This window comes from Nymphaea colorata, chromosome 11 (assembly GCF_008831285.2).
Source record: "Nymphaea colorata isolate Beijing-Zhang1983 chromosome 11, ASM883128v2, whole genome shotgun sequence".
Classification (NCBI taxonomy): Eukaryota; Viridiplantae; Streptophyta; class Magnoliopsida; order Nymphaeales; family Nymphaeaceae; genus Nymphaea; species Nymphaea colorata.
Window position 1 is genome coordinate 15486106 of NC_045148.1, and position 19310 is coordinate 15505415.

Here is a 19310-nt window from a genome sequence, read left to right on the forward strand (position 1 = left end):
GTTCTTTTTTCTTAAACCTGAATTGGATCCAGTTTCTTAATCAGGCTATTTTTTTTCATATACAATTTTCGTTGTTTTTAGAATGGTTCAGCTGGATATGAGAACCCAATCAGATATTCAGATATATGTCATCCCTACCTATGACCATGGCTTGTGGCGCTCTCCTCCTTCACCAATAGCTTTCTTGCCATGTGTTCATTGGTTAGGAGGAGGAAATACCCAGCAAGATCCCTACTTCCGCACGTGATTGGGCAGAGGAGGAGAGACTGAAGTGAATTTTGCTTGTTAGCCATGTGAATATCAGATAACTCTGATCACTACCAGTCACTTCTGCTTTAAGTTGCTCATAAATGAGAAGGAAAATTTTGGTGATCTTGCTCTTTCTTGGGAAGACATCTGAAGTCTGCTCGGGCTGCAGAGGGACAATACTTCCATACGAAACATAAACTTAATTGACGACATAATTAAAGATTTTATTTTTCCGAATTTGGAAAAGTTGAAACAGGTGACGATGCTACACTAAAACACACATAAGCCCAGAAAGAGAGAGAGAGAGAGATCAGAAGGCCTTCTGCTGCAGCTTCTTCTTCTTCTTCTCCTCCTCCTCAGCGTCAGGGTCGCGAAGGGTACCAAAGAACCAGTCCAGAAGTAGGGTGTAGCGGCCATAGTTGTGGCGGTTGGTGGTGTAATGGAGCATGTGGTAGCCCGCACCCAAGATGGGCCACACCCTCCCATGGATGCAGTCATGTATGTTGATCGACCAGAGCGCGTCCAGGAAGAAAAGCACCTGGTAGGTGGTGTAGTGCATTGGCACCAGCAAGATCGCAACCACCTGTGGCGATGTCTCCAGCACAGCATCTACTGGATGAAAAGCGAAACCTACGGTGAAAAAAATTGAGCAAACAATCACTTCTTCTATCTTTATGGACAAGGAGTACTTAAAGTTAATGCAGGCAAAGGAATGAACTTGAACTTGAGAAAGCTTAATTAGTTAACTAACAAATAGTTGGATAAAAAAAGTGCAATTGAATGGGAATAATATAGCTGGTTGGGACAATTCATAGTTTTCAACATGTAACGTGGATTTAAGATCCACGTTACAGAGATCCTCAGTTTCTTTTAATGCAGCATCGTAATCATTCCACTCTCCCGGACATATAAAAGAGTGACATCAAGCTGAGCAACACCGGAACTCCATGTTTTGAGGATGTAATGATATGCACATGGCAATTTAGGGACAGAGTACCAGGTAATTCATGGTTCCAATATCGAGATCCGTGTAGAGAGTCATCACCGACTCTCTTGGAAGAGTCGAGATGACTCAAGAGGCTTGTAGCCTCTTCATTTGTAAAGTCGGTGAGAGTCTCAATTTTAAGTCGGTGGTTATGTAATGATTAAAGAAGAAAAATAATAATTAAATAAAATAAAGAAAAGTAAATGTGGAAGTCGGTGGAAGCATCCACCACCGACTTCATCTCCCTATAAATAGGGACGTTGGGTCATAGTGAGAGTGTAAGGAGAAAAATCAAGTTGAGTGATCTTGGGTTCTCACTTTGTGAGTTGGGTGTGTTGAGTGATCTTAGGTTCTCACTTTGTGAGTTGGGTGTGTGCTCATTTTATGAGCTGGTGAGTGTTAGCTCGTGTGTTCACTTTGTGAACTCGAGTTAAAGTTTCAAGTGTATGCTGCAAGGTCGTTGGGTATGTTAGCTCACTGCGTGAGTCGAGGTGAGTTTTCTTAAGCCCTCTTTTGTAATATCCAATTTGATGAATAAATAGTTTACTTGTTCAAGTATACTTTGCCAAGTTCTTATTAAGTATCAGTTTGGACGTCGAGACTCTGCTAGATTTTCTCTGCATAAATTTGAGTTTGTAGCTGAGTTAGGGCCCGCATTACGTTTTCCAACAAGTGGTATCAGAGCGAGGTTCTGTCCGAGGGCCGATTTATTGGAATAGTTATATCCTGAAATTATGGCGGCATTAGCAGTTGCATTAAACAATATAGAGAAACTTAACAATAGCAATTATGGCTATTGGAAATTCTGTATGGAGTCGTATTTTCTAGGACAGGAATTATGGGAGATAGTATTGGGATCAGACACTAATGTTCCTGTCGACGAGGAAGCGAAGAAGAAATGGATGATCAAAGCAGGAAAAGCTTTATTTGCAATTAAGGTATCAATCGAGAAAGACTTATTAGAGCATATACGAGATGCTACGACTCCTAAAGAAGCATGGGATGCTTTTGCAACCCTATTTTCTCGAGCTAATGATGCCCGCCTACAATTGTTAGAAAATGATCTAGCTACATTAACTCAGGGAAGCATGTCGATAGCAGAATATTTTATGAAGGTTAAAAATATTTGTAGAGAGATATCTCAAATGGACCCTGAGTCTAAAATTAGTGAGGCCCATATGCGGAGAATACTTATTCGCGGACTTCGTCCAGAATTTGGTAGTTTTATAATTGGTGTTCAAGGCTGGCCAGTTCAACCAACTTTGTTGGAGTTAGAAAATCTCTTGATCAATCAAGAAACATTAGCGAAGCAAATGGTCGGGCTTTCTCTCAAGGGAAATAATGAGGAAGCTTTATTTAGTAAGGGTCAGAGATCACGATGGCCAGCTAAGCCAGCCATTCGGTCTCCAAGTAGGAATATTGCTGAAAAGAAAGAGAAAAATATAGAAAAGAAAACAAGAGAAACTACACAGCAGTGGAGACCAAAAGTGAAATGTTTTAGATGTGGGAAATTGGGTCATATTGCTCGTGACTGCAGAGTCAGAATAAATGAAGGAAATGCAGTCATGACAAGTAAGCAAAATGGAGGAGCTAATGAAGTTGTACAGAAAAAATCATTTCTGTACTCAATGGAGGTTAAAGAGGATATTACACAAGAAAGATGCAATTCCGCTCATACAAAACCCGTAAAAGAAAAAGAAGAGAAGATCAATTATCAAACTGATTGGATAATTGATTCTGGATGCTCAAATCATATGACTGGTGATGAGAGCAAGTTTGTAAGTATGAAAGAATATGATGGAAATCGAGTTGTTGTTACTGCTAACAACACAAAGCTCCCGGTGGCACATATTGGAGAAGCAGAGGTTGTAGCCAACTTCGGTAAAGACCGGATTTTACGGAACGTTTACCATGTTCCAGGAATGACAAAAAATTTGTTGTCTGTGCCACAACTAACAGCTTTAGGGCACTATGTTTTGTTCGGCCCAAATGATGTGAAAATTTATAAAGACGAAGATGTTCAAGGAACTCCCGTGTTTGAAGGAAGAAAAGTTGAGTCAATATATGTATTGTCAGCAGAAACAGCATATATTGACAAAGCAAAGAAGCATGACACTGCAGATATCTGGCATGAGAGACTCACTCATGTTGGATACAACAAACTTCGGGAGATGTCTAATAAGGGCAGTTGATTGGTCTGCCCAAGCTTGAGGTACGAACAGATAAAGTATGCCCAGGATGTCAATATGGAAAGGCGCACAGGAGGCCATACAAAGAATCAAAATATAGAGCTAAAGCGCCATTCGAGCTTGTGCATTCACACGTATTCGGTAAAGTACCAGACCCATCAGTTGGAGGTAAGTGGTATTTTATCACTTTTATTGATGACTTTTCAAGGTATACTTGGGTCTATTTTATGAAAGAAAAGTCTGAAGCACTTGAAAAATTTAAGGAGTTTCACCAGATGGTGAAAAATGAACTTGGGCATAGAATTCAGTGTCTACGAACCGATAATGGTGGCGAATATACATCAGACATGTTCATGGCGTACATGAAGCAACATGGTATTCGTAGGCAATTTACATGCGCCTATACGCCTCAACAAAATGGAGTGGCAGAACGGAAGAACCGCCACATAGCAGAAACGTGTCGAAGCATGATGCATGCAAAGAACATGCCACCAAGATTTTGGGCCGAGTGTGTCAGCACTGCTGTACACGTAATTAATCGACTACCAATGCCAAGATTTAATTTCAAGTCTCCATATGAAATGCTTTATAAAAAGAAGTCATCTGTGAGTTATTTTCGAGTATTTGGTTGTGTTTGTTATGTTTTTATATCTGAGCAGCACAGGACTAAGTTCGATAAAAAGGCACAGAGGTGTGTCTTTGTCGGATATGACCCATATCGGAAAGGATGGAGATGTGCTAATCCTAGCACAGGACAAGTTTATGTTTCTCGCGACGTCATCTTCGATGAAGCATCATCGTGGTGGTCAGAAGAGAAGAAGACGCTTACAGACTCTCCAGTTCTTGAAAGAGACGTTCAAAACAAAATACAGTTTGAGATCAATCAAGGAGAGCCTCAGTCTGAAGACATAGAAGTAAGACAACTAGAGAAGCCAGTTCAGATGCCTGAACATAGTCCAAGACGAGAAGAACGTGCAGATCCATGAAGAACTGGAGTCAGTCCAGTCCAACAAAGAAGTGCAGAAGAAGAAAGACCATCACAATTTGAAGAGCCAGAAGAAGCACCCATGAATGTATCGGCAACTGGTTGGAAGCCTAATTTACTTAACATTAACAAGACCAGACATTGCCTATGCAGTAGGTGTTGTGAGCAGGTTTATGCAAACTCCAAGGAAACCACATTTAGAAGCACTAAAAAGAATATTAAGGTATATCAAAGGAACTCTTGACTTTGGTATACTTTATGAGAAGGGACCAACTTGTCAAGTTGTTGGTCATTGTGATGCGGATTATGCTGGAGACTTATCAACTCGAAGATCGACCACTGGATATACATTCAGTCTTGGAAGTGGTGCAATTTCATGGTGCAGTAAGAGACAACCGACAGTTTCACTGTCTACAACAGAAGCTGAATATAGAGCAGCATCTCAAGCAGCACAAGAATGTGTGTGGTTGATGCGACTGCTGAAAGACATTAAACAAGACGTGGATTATGCAGTAAGACTCTACTGCGATAATCAAAGTGCAGTCAGACTTGCAGAGAATCCTGTCTTCCATGCTCGAACGAAACATATAGAGGTGGAGCATCACTTTATTAGAGAGAAGGTACTCAAAGGAGAGATTCAGTTGCAACCAATTGCTTCAGAAGATCAAGTCGCTGACATCTTTACCAAGGGCTTACCAGTACAAACATTCGTAAAACTTCGAAGAATGTTGAGAATCATAAGTAGAGAGTCGGTAATGAGGGGGAGATTGTAGAGAGTCATCACCGACTCTCTTGGAAGAGTCGAGATGACTCAAGAGGCTTGTAGCCTCTTCATTTGTAAAGTCGGTGAGAGTCTCAATTTTAAGTCGGTGGTTATGTAATGATTAAAGAAGAAAAATAATAATTAAATAAAATAAAGAAAAGTAAATGTGGAAGTCGGTGGAAGCATCCACCACCAACTTCATCTCCCTATAAATAGGGACGTTGGGTCATAGTGAGAGTGTAAGGAGAAAAATCAAGTTGAGTGATCTTGGGTTCTCACTTTGTGAGTTGGGTGTGTTGAGTGATCTTAGGTTCTCACTTTGTGAGTTGGGTGTGTGCTCATTTTATGAGCTGGTGAGTGTTAGCTCGTGTGTTCACTTTGTGAACTCGAGTTAAAGTTTCAAGTGTATGCTGCAAGGGCGTTGGGTATGTTAGCTCACTGCGTGAGTCGATGTGAGTTTTCTGAAGCCCTCTTTTGTAATATCCAATTTGATGAATAAATAGTTTACTTGTTCAAGTATACTTTGCCAAGTTCTTATTAAGTATCAGTTTGGACGTCGAGACTCTGCTAGATTTTCTCCGCATAAATTTGAGTTTGTAGCTGAGTTAGGGCCCGCATTACGTTTTCCAACAATCCGAATCATGCATGGCTTCCATTTTTCTATCTATAGTTATTATAAGATTATTTTGCTAGAATTTTTTTACCATACCCGCAAATGGAGAAATGTTGGTCTGCTTGTTGAACATGTGGTGGCTCGCGTGGAAGTACTTGAACAGTGGCTTTATGTCATGCAGGAGTCGGTGCACCCAGTAGCTCAAAAACTCAGTGCACAACAGGTAGATGACCATATAGCAAATGTTCATGGGCCAGCCAACTTCCTCTATCCGTGCAAAGCACCTTGTCCACCCTCTCTCACTCATGTACTCCGACGCTGTCGCCAGTCCAGCATAGAAAGGGAATGCTTTGATGGTCAACCACATCTGCTTCAGTATCGCTGCTTTCCTTGGTATCTTACCTGAACGAGCAAATTACTTGAGAGTCAAAGCAAAATCCATATATATATATATATATATATTGATGATTCTTTTTATCCGTAGTCGCTCAGTTCACTAAAAATATATATATATATATTTTTCTCTCTCAACTGTTCATTATTATGGTGAATCAGAGCCCACACCGATTGTGCTGTTCATCACTTGAATAGAGAAAAAGAGAAAGAAACAGAGAGTACCATTGGGAAAGTATACGTGACCCTTGAAGTAGTAGATGTAAAAGGACCAGAGACCAGCGGATAGGAAGCAGTGAGCAATTCCGAAGATGTAGTTACGGAGAAACGTCTGAAAGTAGTGGGGAAGGTTTTCTCCCAGAGCCGAAGGAAGCACCGCTCCCAGAAGCACCCTATTATACAACTCAGTTTGTGACGGCAGGTACACCTCCTCCTCCATTTATATCCCCTTCTCTCTCTCTCTCTCTCTCTCTCTCTTCTTGGAGCCTATTGTTCTTTTCTCCCAGCTTCGGCGTTCAGAACTCGAAGTAAAATTCACCAGAACCAGCAGGAAGAAAGAAAGGAAATGGACTGACAATTACAAACGGACAGAGAGAGGGAGGATGTGCAGCTCGACTTGTTTAGCAGTTCTGAATATATAGAGCAACGTAAAGGCGGTGCATACTTTGACTGAGTCCTGCAGGAGTGGGAAAAGATTACAAATGTTATTCTAGAGAACAAATTGAGAAAAAGTGGCAATAACAAGAAAGAACAGACATGAATAGGAATGTGACATTGATCATGTGTCCCACCGAACTGCTTTAATAAGTTGGATGAGAAGAAAATTTACCATCTATTATTGAATTATTGGTGATTGATGAAATGGCAACAAGTGGAATTCGATTTCGGTTTTAAATGAATAACCAGTTAGATTTGTGCTCTGTTTTCAAAATAAATATCTTATGGTCAATATTCGTCCAATTTGAAAAATTGGTTCTTAATATATTGCAATGCGGTTTGATTTCAACAATGACCTACTTTAAGAAGTCTCTTTTGTTTTTTTATCATTAACGAAACTTCTCAGTCTTTTTCTGCGTTTCTCTCGTTGAAGGTTCTCTCTTGAGTATTAATATGGAGAAAGTTCATTGGACTCTCCCTGTTGACTATTTAGTAATAAGAAAGACACGAGTCGTATACTTATATATACGTGCTTACAAGCTTATGTAAAATAACTCAATACGCTGTGCAAGAAGGAGCTACCGGGCACATGTCTTGGGGGCGGCGGGGGAAGATGCAAGTGGCTGCGAGATCGACCAACTCAGACGTTTGATGGATGTTTTAATTCGTTTTTTTCTAAAACTATAACTGCACGCATGTGATGTAGGTGACTGAATTTATGAGCTTATAAATTAACATTGAAATTGCTCGGTACGACTTACATTGACTTTCGATCAAACGGGACTCTTCCATTAAAGTCCATGGTTTAAAGAATGTCCGATCAAATAATTTTTTTTTTTAATATATCTGTCAAGTTATTTCTCAAGAATATATGTACTTGATACTTATCTTTCTCATCGATGGAAGAAGATAGTGCACCGTCACCATAAAATCTTTGTTCTGTTTATTTTATAGTGGAAAGAGTCGGCAAAATCAGCTCTTTCTGTTTTTTCTTTTTCTTTCTTTCTTTCTTTGTTTTGACGCGGTTGGGCATGAGTTTTCTATGAAGTTTTTATACCTAAGACGGAAGCGGAGGAGTTCTCATGTTTAGATGCTATTTTACAAAAGGACATCTAAACTTGAGCAATTGGTGAACCACTGTCGATTCAAATTGGACGTATTCTTTTTATATTCAAATTGGATATAGTATTAGACTTTTCTTTATACATATGTGAGTATGAATTCAAATCTAAATACAAAGGGATGTGATGAAAAGTACATCGGATTCGGATCTATGTTAAATGTTTGTATCTGGTGAGAACGCCTCTGCCGCGCTCATGTTTTCAGCGGCGTCTTTGTCTTGATTAATAAAAAACTAAGTTTTTCTCCTTTTTATTTTTTATTTGTACAAGTATGTTTTTTCTCCAGTTATAACTTTAATTTTCTATGCTTAAGGCCACTTTAATAATTAATTTTGAGAGTCAACACGAGAAGCTTGCACTAAAAAAGAAAGAAAGGTGGTGGGGCATCTTAAAAAAAGTTTTATAAAGAAATGTACATTTTTAATCATTTTTAATATTGTCATAATTCACTTTTTATATTTTAAAAGTCTTTCTTTCTCACTGTGTGCATGCAAAGGGGTGTGTGCACGTACCAAAGCTTAACATAAGAACATGGTGTTTTTGTTCAGACACGGCACCAAACCACTGGCCTGGGATTGAGTTGGAAAGGTTAACGGAGCTCATCTTTCCGAAAAACGGGCCCTGATCCCCACTTTGAGATGCACTCCGGCGACGGCTCTTGAAGGCGAAGAATTTCTTATTAATGCGGCCATATCTGTTCCGGATCAACGAATTATGCGTTCGCATGCATTTCTTAAAATAACCTGTCCCTCTGTTTCATTTATATATATTTGTGCATATATGTATTGCTATTTATTCGTAAGCAAGTAGTTTCTCTTGTAGGAAGTTTAACGGAAACAACTTTTCGAAGAAGAAACATGGTTACCGAATATATCTTTACGCTGCGGGCTTCAACACTCTTGCCAGAGAATCAAGCGTCCATACTCTTGACTGAGAAGGATAATCGAAGGCCGCAGGCCGATCCCCCAACAAGTGGAAAAAAATTACAGCAAGTTCTTTCATCTAATCAGATTCCTTCCATGGAAGCAGTTACAAAAACTAGCAGGAGAATGGCTGTCTTGAATCAGGCTAGGCTTTAATAGCTATAGCTCTGCAGCAGTTTCCCAATCAGTTTTGTACTTCAGAGAGTTGATTCTATTGTTTCTGGTTTTCCTCCTTTTTCGTGGTTTAGGTTTGTTATGCCTGTGCATCCCATTTTTTGTCCTTGCACATATGTGTTTTTTGTTAATAAATTTGAGAATCAGCCTCCCAGCAGCTCCTTCTTGGAACTTTAAGCAAGGCAGACGAAAGTAGAGGATGGACACTCTGGACAGGGTTTGTGGCCGGCCCCTTCTCGTTCAAGGAATATACTGATAAGTGGACGTTCGTCGTTTTTTTACAATTATTGCGATTGGAATGGGGATACGAATGACCTAAACAGTGTCAAACTGGACGATCCATCAATTCCGGTGTCACCATACTTTATTAAATGCTCAAACTATTCCCAGTTTGGTAGTTGCAGAATTAATTAGTCCCATGGCTTTGGCGACCTCCTGTCTTCTTGAATATATATATATTTTTTTATGGTATGGAGGATGGAGCGTCAGAACATGTCGCCCATACATGCTTGTCATCAGGGAGTTAAGGGGGCACTCTCAATTTTTTTTATACGTACAAATAAATTTTTTAAAAATTTTATATAGAAATTTTGAAAAATGACATCTAAACTGGTATCGAAACTTTGAAACTGTAATTCAGCCTCCTCAAAAGAAAATCTAGTTTTGCCTTTGCTTCTCTCATTTCTTTATCTCTCTTTATGTGGAGGTTGTGGTTCATTTCAGCTTGGTAGCTCATTTGGAAAGAGCGCAACAACAGGATTTTCAGGTGCACCTTCTCTTCGTTGGAGTTTGTGGTTCGTTTTGTGTGGGGAAACATACATTTTGTCATTCGGCTACGTTCATCTGCGGCTGGGTGATTGTGCCGCTCCGTCTTCCCATTCTCTTTTCACCCCTCTTATTTTGTTTTACCTTGCGTTGTATTGTAACTGGGGACTTTTTATCCCCAAAATCTTAACTAACATATTTCGTTTTTTTCTTATGTTTTGCGTTTGTTATTGTAACTGGGGACTTCTTATCCTCAAATTTTGGTATAGATTTTCATTTTATCGGCCCCTCTCCCCCCCCCCCCCTCTCTCTCCATATATATATATATATATGCACAAATTTTTTCATTGATGCCGCCATTTCTAGATTCTACAATACAATTGATATTGAAAGCCAGCAAATTGACTTATGTCTTAAAAGACGTTATTTCCCCACTACCTTTTCAATCAGACTATACCCTAAAAGATGTTACTTAAGATTTTGGGTTCCTTAGTTTTAGTTTGGATAGGGAAATCCATCAGTTTTTCACAACACATCAATGCATTGGGCTGATGTGATTGATTAAATGGAGCGTTGATACACACATATATATATATGTATACTTATTTCATATTATTCCCATGGTAACTAAACCGATGTAGAGATCGGAATATGGTTAGAGAAATTTCACGTTTTCCAACCGTGTTAGACGGTGATTATGGTTCGACCATCTGCAGATTCAGATCCGTGTAGATCTGAATGCAGTAATGCGTTTCTAATTCTTTCATGCACGTAGAATCCATTATTATCAGGTTCACAAATGCTTCTAGTGGTTTCTTAGTTTCGCCCAGATCATCAACCAGGAGGACGAGTTTGAAGGACTCAAGTGAAGGAAGATTTGGATTCGAAAGCAGAAATAATAATCAACGGATTGATCCTTCGATCATTGAAACCATACATGTGTGCAAAAGGAGGGGAGTCGTCGGTTCGTCGTATAAACAGACAGACAATACGACAGCAGCACGGAGAGAGATAAGTGGGGTTGCACCATGAAGCTGCTCTAAAACCTTAAACCTATTGTGAATTTGAGTTTAATTATATAAAGCAGCTCGAGAGACTCAAGTTGCCTCATGAACTTAGTTATTAACTGAATATTTAACAATCCATTAGAAAAAAAAATCTTTCTAACTCAGCCTCCCTTGAAACCCACATACATCCACTCCACATCTTCCCTTCTTTCACCCATTAAAGCTGAAGCTACAAACTAAATAATCGTATCTGCCTTCACATTTGCTTCATACCACCCATTGTAGTTGATATCATTGTCACAAACAACGAGGACGATTATTAAACGGCGAGAAAAAAAACGGGTATAATACGACAAAGTTTTATATATTGAGAATAAAACGGAAAAAGTTCGGTAATTTTTTTTTAAAAATTAAACATTTAATACATCTTAAAAATTATAAAAAATAATAATTAATAAAAAACGGTAAAAAACAGAAAAATAACATATAATACAGGTATTATACAGGTATTATATGTATTTTTTTGTTTTTTGACGTTTTAAAAAAAACGAGAATAGTACGGGTATTATACGGTAGAATTGTTTTTGGCATTAAATACGTATTTTTTTTTAAAAAAAACAGCGTTTTTTGTGACAATAGTTGATATCCAACTAAATAACGCCAAACGCATGTAAAACAAATTCAGATGCATGTATATTGCGAGTGCTTGCTTGCACAAAAACACACACAAGCGCGCCCATGCACGTAGCCCGAAAACAGCAGACCCCAGAATCATACTGAGGGGGTCAAATGAAACATAAATGCGAGCCAGTATGGAATCATTGATTAACCATAGTAAAAGTGGGCAAGGGTCAACTTGCTAGCCTGGCCTGGGCAGCCTTTGAAAGTAATTATGTGGTTGAGTTGACGGCGACTGATCAAACCTGCCCGATCAATATCGGCAGAACTGGTCTGCGGGTGAATATTGCGATGCTTCTTCTTCATCCCAGGGCCTTGTCACCTTGTAATAAAATTTCAACTACTTTCGCTCGATAGTCAGGAGTTCAGCAGACCAGGTAAACGGACTAGCAGTTTTGCAGATCTCCGCTGTGCTTGGTTTTGACCAGCGGAGATCTCTTGGCAGACGTGTGACTCATGACCCAATTCTAACTGTGACAAATACAGTTAGTTCCCAAATATTGTGTGGCGGGGTATTTATTGAGGGAGCTGTAATCTTGGGAAATTCGAAGCAAAATCTCAGAAAAATAAAACACTTAAAAAAATAATGGAAAAAATAAAATCGTAAGTTTTTCTTTTAATATTTAAAAGTGTCCACAGTGATATAAAGAGTAGGGCTTTTTCGTCGTTTGAATGGTCTTAAAATATACTTTTTAATTTAAGTATCATGCATAGTTCAAAATAGTAGTACCAATGAGAATCCAGCTTTACACAGGAGCTACTACCCAAATGACAAACCTGCTAATCAAAATCCACTCGGTTCTATGGAGTCTGGTTTAAACGAACAAAAATGTTATTTGACAAGGATTTTTTTTTCACAAAATTCACATCAACTGTTATTTTTCCACAAAATAGCATGAAAATATGAATTGTAAATATTAGTGACATAAAGAAAACCCACATTTATGCACTAATTTCGATGAAGAGTATATTATTGGTTTCCCGATTAAGTGAGCATCTCAGTTGGTGCAACCATGTTTTTGAGGTTAATGTTTACCATGAGATTTGGAGGGCAGGATTGTTGAAGTTGTGAATCAATTAACTTAATCTTTGATGTAGCGGATCATTACTGTAATTGAGCGAGCTCGCATTGCAGCTTCTTGGGAGAGAGAGAGAGGAGGAGAAAGATTTGAGGCAAACACCAGTTAGGTTTTGCGGGAACAATCGCCGAAAAGATGGCTGGTTGGAGCTATTCAGATCAGAACCTAGGGATGCAAATGGGTCGGTAAGATTCAAGTCTGATGTTGGAGCTATTCATATATATTTAGTTGGATTTATTAAGGAAAGGAAAAGGAATCCTAGCTATAATCAGACTCAGATTTGGTGCCTTTGTTCAGGTATCCCAATCCAATTCCATGTCTGAAATCTGATAACAATCATACCCGACTATACATCAAAGCCGGATCTTACATACCCATGCAAATTCGTGACTTTCAAAAGTTCAAGCTCGATCCTGAGTCCAACTCTGATAATCAAGGAGGATCTGATTAGATCGATTAGAGTAACTGGTGGATCCTAACTAGGGGTGGAGCTAGAAAATTTTCATGAGCAGGGTAACTGGTGGATCCTAGCTAGGGGTAGAGCTAGAAAATTTTCATGACCAGGGTTCAGTTATACTTTCAAAATTTTGATAGGGGCCTAAATATCAATCTTCAGAATAAATGAAATTTTAAAAATTTTATATGTAAATTTATGATTTTTTTTCTGAAGGGGGAAGAGGCCCCCCTGTCTCTGCTCATGATCCAAACTAATTAACCCGAGTCGAAGACATCTAAACCTCTACTTGAACAACATGATATATATATATATATATATATATATATATATATATATATATATATATATATATATATATATATATAGAGAGAGAGAGAGAGAGAGAGAATGATGACTCTAGCAATCTAGATTTACCAGTCATCTAATTAAGGTCATTTATTTAATGCAGTTGAATGGTTCAGAGAAGAACATCAAAAATAAAAAATAAAAACTAATATTGTGCATGTGTATAGAGAGTGTAGATTTCGGTACCTAGTGAATAGTGCATTTCCAAGATTACTAGTGAAGCACATGTGGGCATTTTCTAAACATGCAAATTATTTCAGATCGAAGAGTACTCCAACTCGTCTCACCAATCAACTCAGAGTCATCTCAAGGTAGGGTTGAGAGAACACCATTTTTTATGGGAAAAGCAATTCCAAGCTTTCCCATTGCAGAATGCTTGTGGACATAATTAACTTAAGTTGCTATTTGAGTAGTTGGGGCATCTACTTCTTGGTCCTACACTAGCCTTTCTCCAATTAAACCACATTCCCATTTTTACTCGGTCCTTATAATTGTGATTTTCCAACTCGCATCAAATAAAGTAATCAATAAACTGAAAATGAAAATGCATTTTTGAAAAGGCATGGAACCACGGTGCAGATCAGAATGCAGTGCTCCTTCTCCGTTTGGTAGGGACGCGTGTTTCTGCGATGTGGCAGGGTTGTGCACAGTTTTCAGTTCACTCCACTTGCCCATTCGCTACTCAATTATTAGAAAACACCAAGTACACTAATCGACCATGGTCGACCACTGTGAGGTATGAAATAACTCGTATTACAATCTTCTACGTTTCAAAGATGTGAAACACTATACGGGTAGTGCACACTTCCAAATAACGGCGACGCGGTCCATGCGTCCTTACAAACACCACATAGCATACATTACAAGAACAGACCCAACAAGCAACTCTACTTACTGATTATATATGAGACGGATGATATAGATATATATATGTATTGGTGACGATGATATGGTCTCAGATGACCTTCTCCTCTTCCTGTTCGGGTTCGTATAGGGTGCCAAAGAGCCAGTCCATGAGGATGGTATAGCCGCCATAGTTGTAGCGGCTCTTGGTGTGATGGATCTTGTGGTATCCGCCACCCATGACCGGCCAGACCTTCCCATGGATGCAGTCATGGGCGTTGGCGGCCAGCACACCCTTGCAAACGAAGAGCAACTCGTGCGTAACGAAATGCATCGGAACGACGAAGAGCGCCAGGGCTTGTGGTGCTGCCTGCACTATCCCGTCTATGGGATCGAATGCATACCCTGTAACCACGTTCTCACATCACAAACATGGACATTTGTTGAGGGGTTATTTCTTCATGTAACTTTTCATTCATTAAAAGCAAACTCTTGTACCTTGTGTACACGTTTGTGTTTATGTATCCCTTTACATATCAAACAATATCAAGGTTGTTTATATTTTATTTATAAAGTTCAAAACACTTGTTACGGTGGTAGTTTGATTGTGTATCATCCTATATGAGGTCATGTCAACCGCTACAACTTTTATGTTCCCCACTATCTTTAACAGCGAGCTCTTTTGGACAGGGGCAGAGCAAGGGTGGACTCATGGGAGCCCTAACCCCACCCCAAATTTTTTAAAAAGAAAGTTTATATGTAAATTTTATAAAATTTCATTTGTTTTATATAAAAATTTTAAAAATTAATATTTTGGTCCTAGTCAAAATTTAAAACTTTAATTCGGCCCCGCTCATGAAAATTTTTCGGCTCCGCCCACGCTTTTAGGGATCTTGATTTTTGAAACATTTGTTCTAAGAACACCATTTTCTTGTTCTATAAAATATGGTTTAATTGTGGATGTTGTTTTAGAAACATATATTATTAGAAGATAGCCTTCTTTAGGAGGCTGTTCATAATCAATAGCATAAACATTTGCCACAAAAAGTGGGGCAGATTGACAAAACATTTTTTTAAGTTTGCAGTGAATTTAGTTTATTTTTGGGTTAGATGCATGAGACAACAACATAGTGTTACTGTTCCTAAATTAAACCGCCTTTAAATTGAAAAAGCTTTTTTTATTTAAACTTAAAATTAATTTAAAAGCTCAAAATAGTTTCTAGATTTTTTGTGTAAAGCACTAACAAAAATCATCAACCTGTACCTGCGAAGGGGGAAATTGTATCTTCCTTGTTAAATTCATGATGGGTTGCATGAAAGCACTTGTAGAGGGGCCTTACGTCATGCATTAATCTATGAGTCCAGTAAAGTCCAAACTCAGCGATGAACAGATAAAGAGTCGTGTAGAGGATGTGCATGGGCCAACCAACTTCTTCTACTCTCACGAAGGTCTTTGTGCATCCCTTCTCGATCACGTACTCTGCAACTGCTGGCAACAGAGTGAAGAGGGGCAGAGCCTTCATACTCACCCAGACTTGCTTTAACATGACCCTTTTTGTTGGCATCCGACCTGCATAATATTGGTTGCACGAAAAGATAATGAAAATATGAAGTACAACACAGTCGAAACTTTCGTTAAGTCAGAGTATATGTTGAATATGGAAACACGAGACGTTCATGTTTTTTTTGTTAGAGGATTCGGATAGAAAACCCACCAAGAGCAGTGTCCTTCAATTAGAAGGGTGCCGAAAATATTAGTTGTCAGATGTCCCAACATGTTACAGTTTGAGTCTAAGCTCATTCTGGCGACTTTTCACAATTGAAAGCTTACCTCCAAACTAGAGAAAGAGAGAGTCTAAGCTCTTTCTGGCACATTACATAATTCAAAAGTTTGTTGAAACTAGTGAGGGAGAGGAGAGGGGAGAAGAGGGGGACAAGAATCGGCTCACTTAACTTCATAACCACACAAATAATGTCAAGGTCAATACTATTCATCAATACCATCAAGATTGAACCTTCTAAAAATTTGAGAGAATAAGAGGAAGAAAGAGAGAGATGGTAGGAAGAGAGAGGGACCACAACCCAGTTCACTTAGCTTTCATAATAGCACCTTTCAAAATTTAAACTGAAAACTTAGCCATAACATACTACCCAACCCAACTGATTGCGCTACCCATCACTAAAGACAGGCCAGGTCTGTTTACTTGAGGTGCTACCCTCCTCTGCTTCATGGGGTGATTCCTGCCCCAACGCAACCCTAGACCCTTGAGGCGGGAGGAGGATGGGTAACTTTCAAGCTAACTAAAAAGAATTCGCTGTAGACCTTTTTTGAATTCCCGAATTTGAATGTGGTGCTTGAGAATTACAGGCTTAACATCTGTGGCCGTGAATCCTAAATAATCTGCATTTGTATCATTATAGAAAAAAGGAAACTCAATCTTGAGAAGTTGAGGAGCCCCATATATAAGCTATGTATTATGCATACACGTTCAGTAGGGATATGCCGGAATAAAAAGCATATAAATATTAAACATCAATCAAGAAGAAGTTGCATGGTGGGGTCCGGCCATTTAAAGAGCATGGCCAGACCGTCGATGGATCGAGCCCAGTGTCTTGGACTGGCCTGCCCTGATTGCGTTTCGAGAAATCCAGGACTTGTCAAACATGATGAGCAGCCGTTGATTCCACAGTTTTTTCAAAGGAAAAGGACCCACCTCACTGGTTCGCAGTTTGAATGAGTCTAGGGTTGGTTGGGGCAGAAATCACCCCATGAAGCGGAGGAGGGTAGCACCTCAAGTAAACAAACTGGTGGCTATGACATCCACGAGCAATTTAGGTAAACTTACAACAAATTTGAACAAAAATTGATGAGCAAAATTAAAGATAAAATCAAGGCCTCCAAAAGCCTTAACGATGGAAGTGACGTTTGTTATGATATTGAAAGGTAAAATTTGCAAGTGCGAACGTTTGTTCTCTAAAGAAAGAAAGAGAAGGTCACGCACAAACAACTTCTCGAACACGAAGGGGTAAGTGATTCCATGATGCACAGACCCCATTTTGTGCTTCTAAACACCTTTAAAATAAGTGAAAATAGCTTCTTCTTTTTTTTTTTGCTTTGTCCCATAAAACACATCGATTTGCTAAGGGAAAACCCTGCAGGTTGACATGGGTTTGGACCTTATTCAAAAGACTAAATGGAAAATCATTAAGTAAAATTTGGTGACAAGAAGTTACGAAAATACAAATATGAAAAACTAAAAAAGAAGAAAACAAAACAACGAAAAGCAGAGAAATAGGAGGGGAGAGAGACCATTAGGGAAGTAGACATGTGGCTTTAGGTGGTAGATATAGAAGCACCAAATGGTGCTAGGAATGAGGAGCAAGAGGGTGGCGGTGATGAAGTTTCGGAGCCACGACTGAGCAAAATGAGGCAACGCTGCCCGCCAAGCGTAGTCACCAAGAACCACATCGTTCCACGACTCCGTCATTCTCACGAACTGCCTCAGGTACGCCTCTTCCATCTCTCGCACTCTCTCTCTCTTTCTCTCTGCTTGAGAACTGAACTGCTAAGAGTTGGCAATTTAAGTAGCCAGAAGAAGAAGGCAGGGGAGAGCTCGCCTTCTTCTTGGATGAGAAGTGTTGGGATAAGGGTTACCCACACACCACCATTGTCTGCAACAAACATGCACCACAAAGGAAATAAAGGCATTTTTTTTTCTTTTTTTTGTAAAGTAGAGAACATTTTAAACGTTGTTTTTTCGCAAATCGTTATTTACCTTTATAAAAAAAAAATTCTTTTTCTATGTTAATGAGATATTTTGTTCATTGCATATCTCTGTGCATGAAAAAATCGTGTTCAAGGCGCTATAATACATAACCTGCTTCCTTTATAACTAGTGGCGGAAAAGGTCACACGTCCGTGGGCACCGCCGGTGTTGAAAATCTCAAATAATGAAGGTGATCTTGTATTAAGAAAAATAACCTGCTTGTAATCACAAGAATGTAAAAGAAGAAAATAGTTTTGTTACATGACTTTAATATCAAATGATCCAAGTACTTCTCAAACAAGGCGACGCTTTTATAATAGCCTCCTCGTTATTTGGTCATTCCAAAAATAAACATATGGCAGCCGACACCTTGGATCAAGTCCTTTGGATTCCAAAATTAAAAGAAAAAATATCTTCACCATCTGCAGATGGATCCTCGCCAGCTAGTATTTGTCCATGGTACCATAGGGATCCTAGAAAAAAATATCTTCACCATCTGCAGATGGACCCTCGCCTCGCCAGCTAGTATTTGTCCATGGTCCCATAGGGATCCTAGAACACTGTAATAAGAATAAGACTCTAACTGGCCATGGGGATGCATTTCTTCTGTCACCTTCAGCGGCAGATTTTTTTCGTGCATTTCTTCTGTCACCTTCAGCGGCAGATTTTTTTCGTGCATTTCTTCTGTCACCTTCAGCGGCAGATTTTTTTAGTGTTGCAGGGGTCGAACTATAGTTTTTAAATTAATTTTTCGTTGCAAGCCGCCCCTCTCATAAAAATAATGTTAAAAAATTATATGTAAATATTAAAAAAGTTTATTTGTCGTATATAAAAATTTTGAAAAACGATGTTTTGTTCAAATTTTGAAACTATAATTCAACCCTCTTTATGAAAAAATTACAGCTCTACCCCTGCTCCTACAATAGCCATCTAGATGCTGCAACACACGTTCCACCAAACATACTTTCCCCAAAAAAGTTCCACTCAGCAAATTGGTTAACCACTTTCCTACATAAATCTTGGCAAATATTAACATTCATGTTGCCCCAAAACAATGGGATGCATAGATACATAATTGAAACACTCGAGAACATTGCCAATCAAGAAGATGTGCCTCCATTCTCTCAAGTTTCCAAGCCTGTTTCCCTTGAGCTTACACATCAGTGTTCTCTCCTTTATAGTAATAGTACATGAAATTGACACCTTCAAAATTTGAAAATGATACTGTCCGCCTATTCTCCTCACCCCATCCTTTACTAAAATAAGAAGAAGGAATTGCATGCTGCTAAAAATTACACCATGTTGTCGGCAAAGATG

General features: G+C 39.0%; 2 protein-coding genes across 2 annotated transcripts; both read right to left on the reverse strand.

Moving 5' to 3' along the window:
- Positions 1-559: 559 nt before the first annotated feature.
- LOC116263586 (delta(7)-sterol-C5(6)-desaturase-like) lies at positions 560-6616 on the reverse strand. The gene is made up of 3 exons (XM_031643323.1): positions 6403-6616; positions 5881-6186; positions 560-879 (listed from the first exon to the last, which is right to left on the reverse strand). Exons 1-3 carry the CDS (start codon positions 6614-6616, stop codon positions 560-562), a joined length of 840 nt encoding a protein of 279 aa, XP_031499183.1.
- A 7424-nt stretch (positions 6617-14040) lies between these two features.
- On the reverse strand, positions 14041-17879 carry LOC116263999 (delta(7)-sterol-C5(6)-desaturase-like). Its single transcript, XM_031643871.2, has 3 exons — positions 17537-17879; positions 15491-15796; positions 14041-14631 (listed from the first exon to the last, which is right to left on the reverse strand). Exons 1-3 carry the CDS (start codon positions 17745-17747, stop codon positions 14339-14341), a joined length of 810 nt encoding a protein of 269 aa, XP_031499731.1. The 5' UTR covers positions 17748-17879; the 3' UTR covers positions 14041-14338.
- Positions 17880-19310: the final 1431 nt, after the last annotated feature.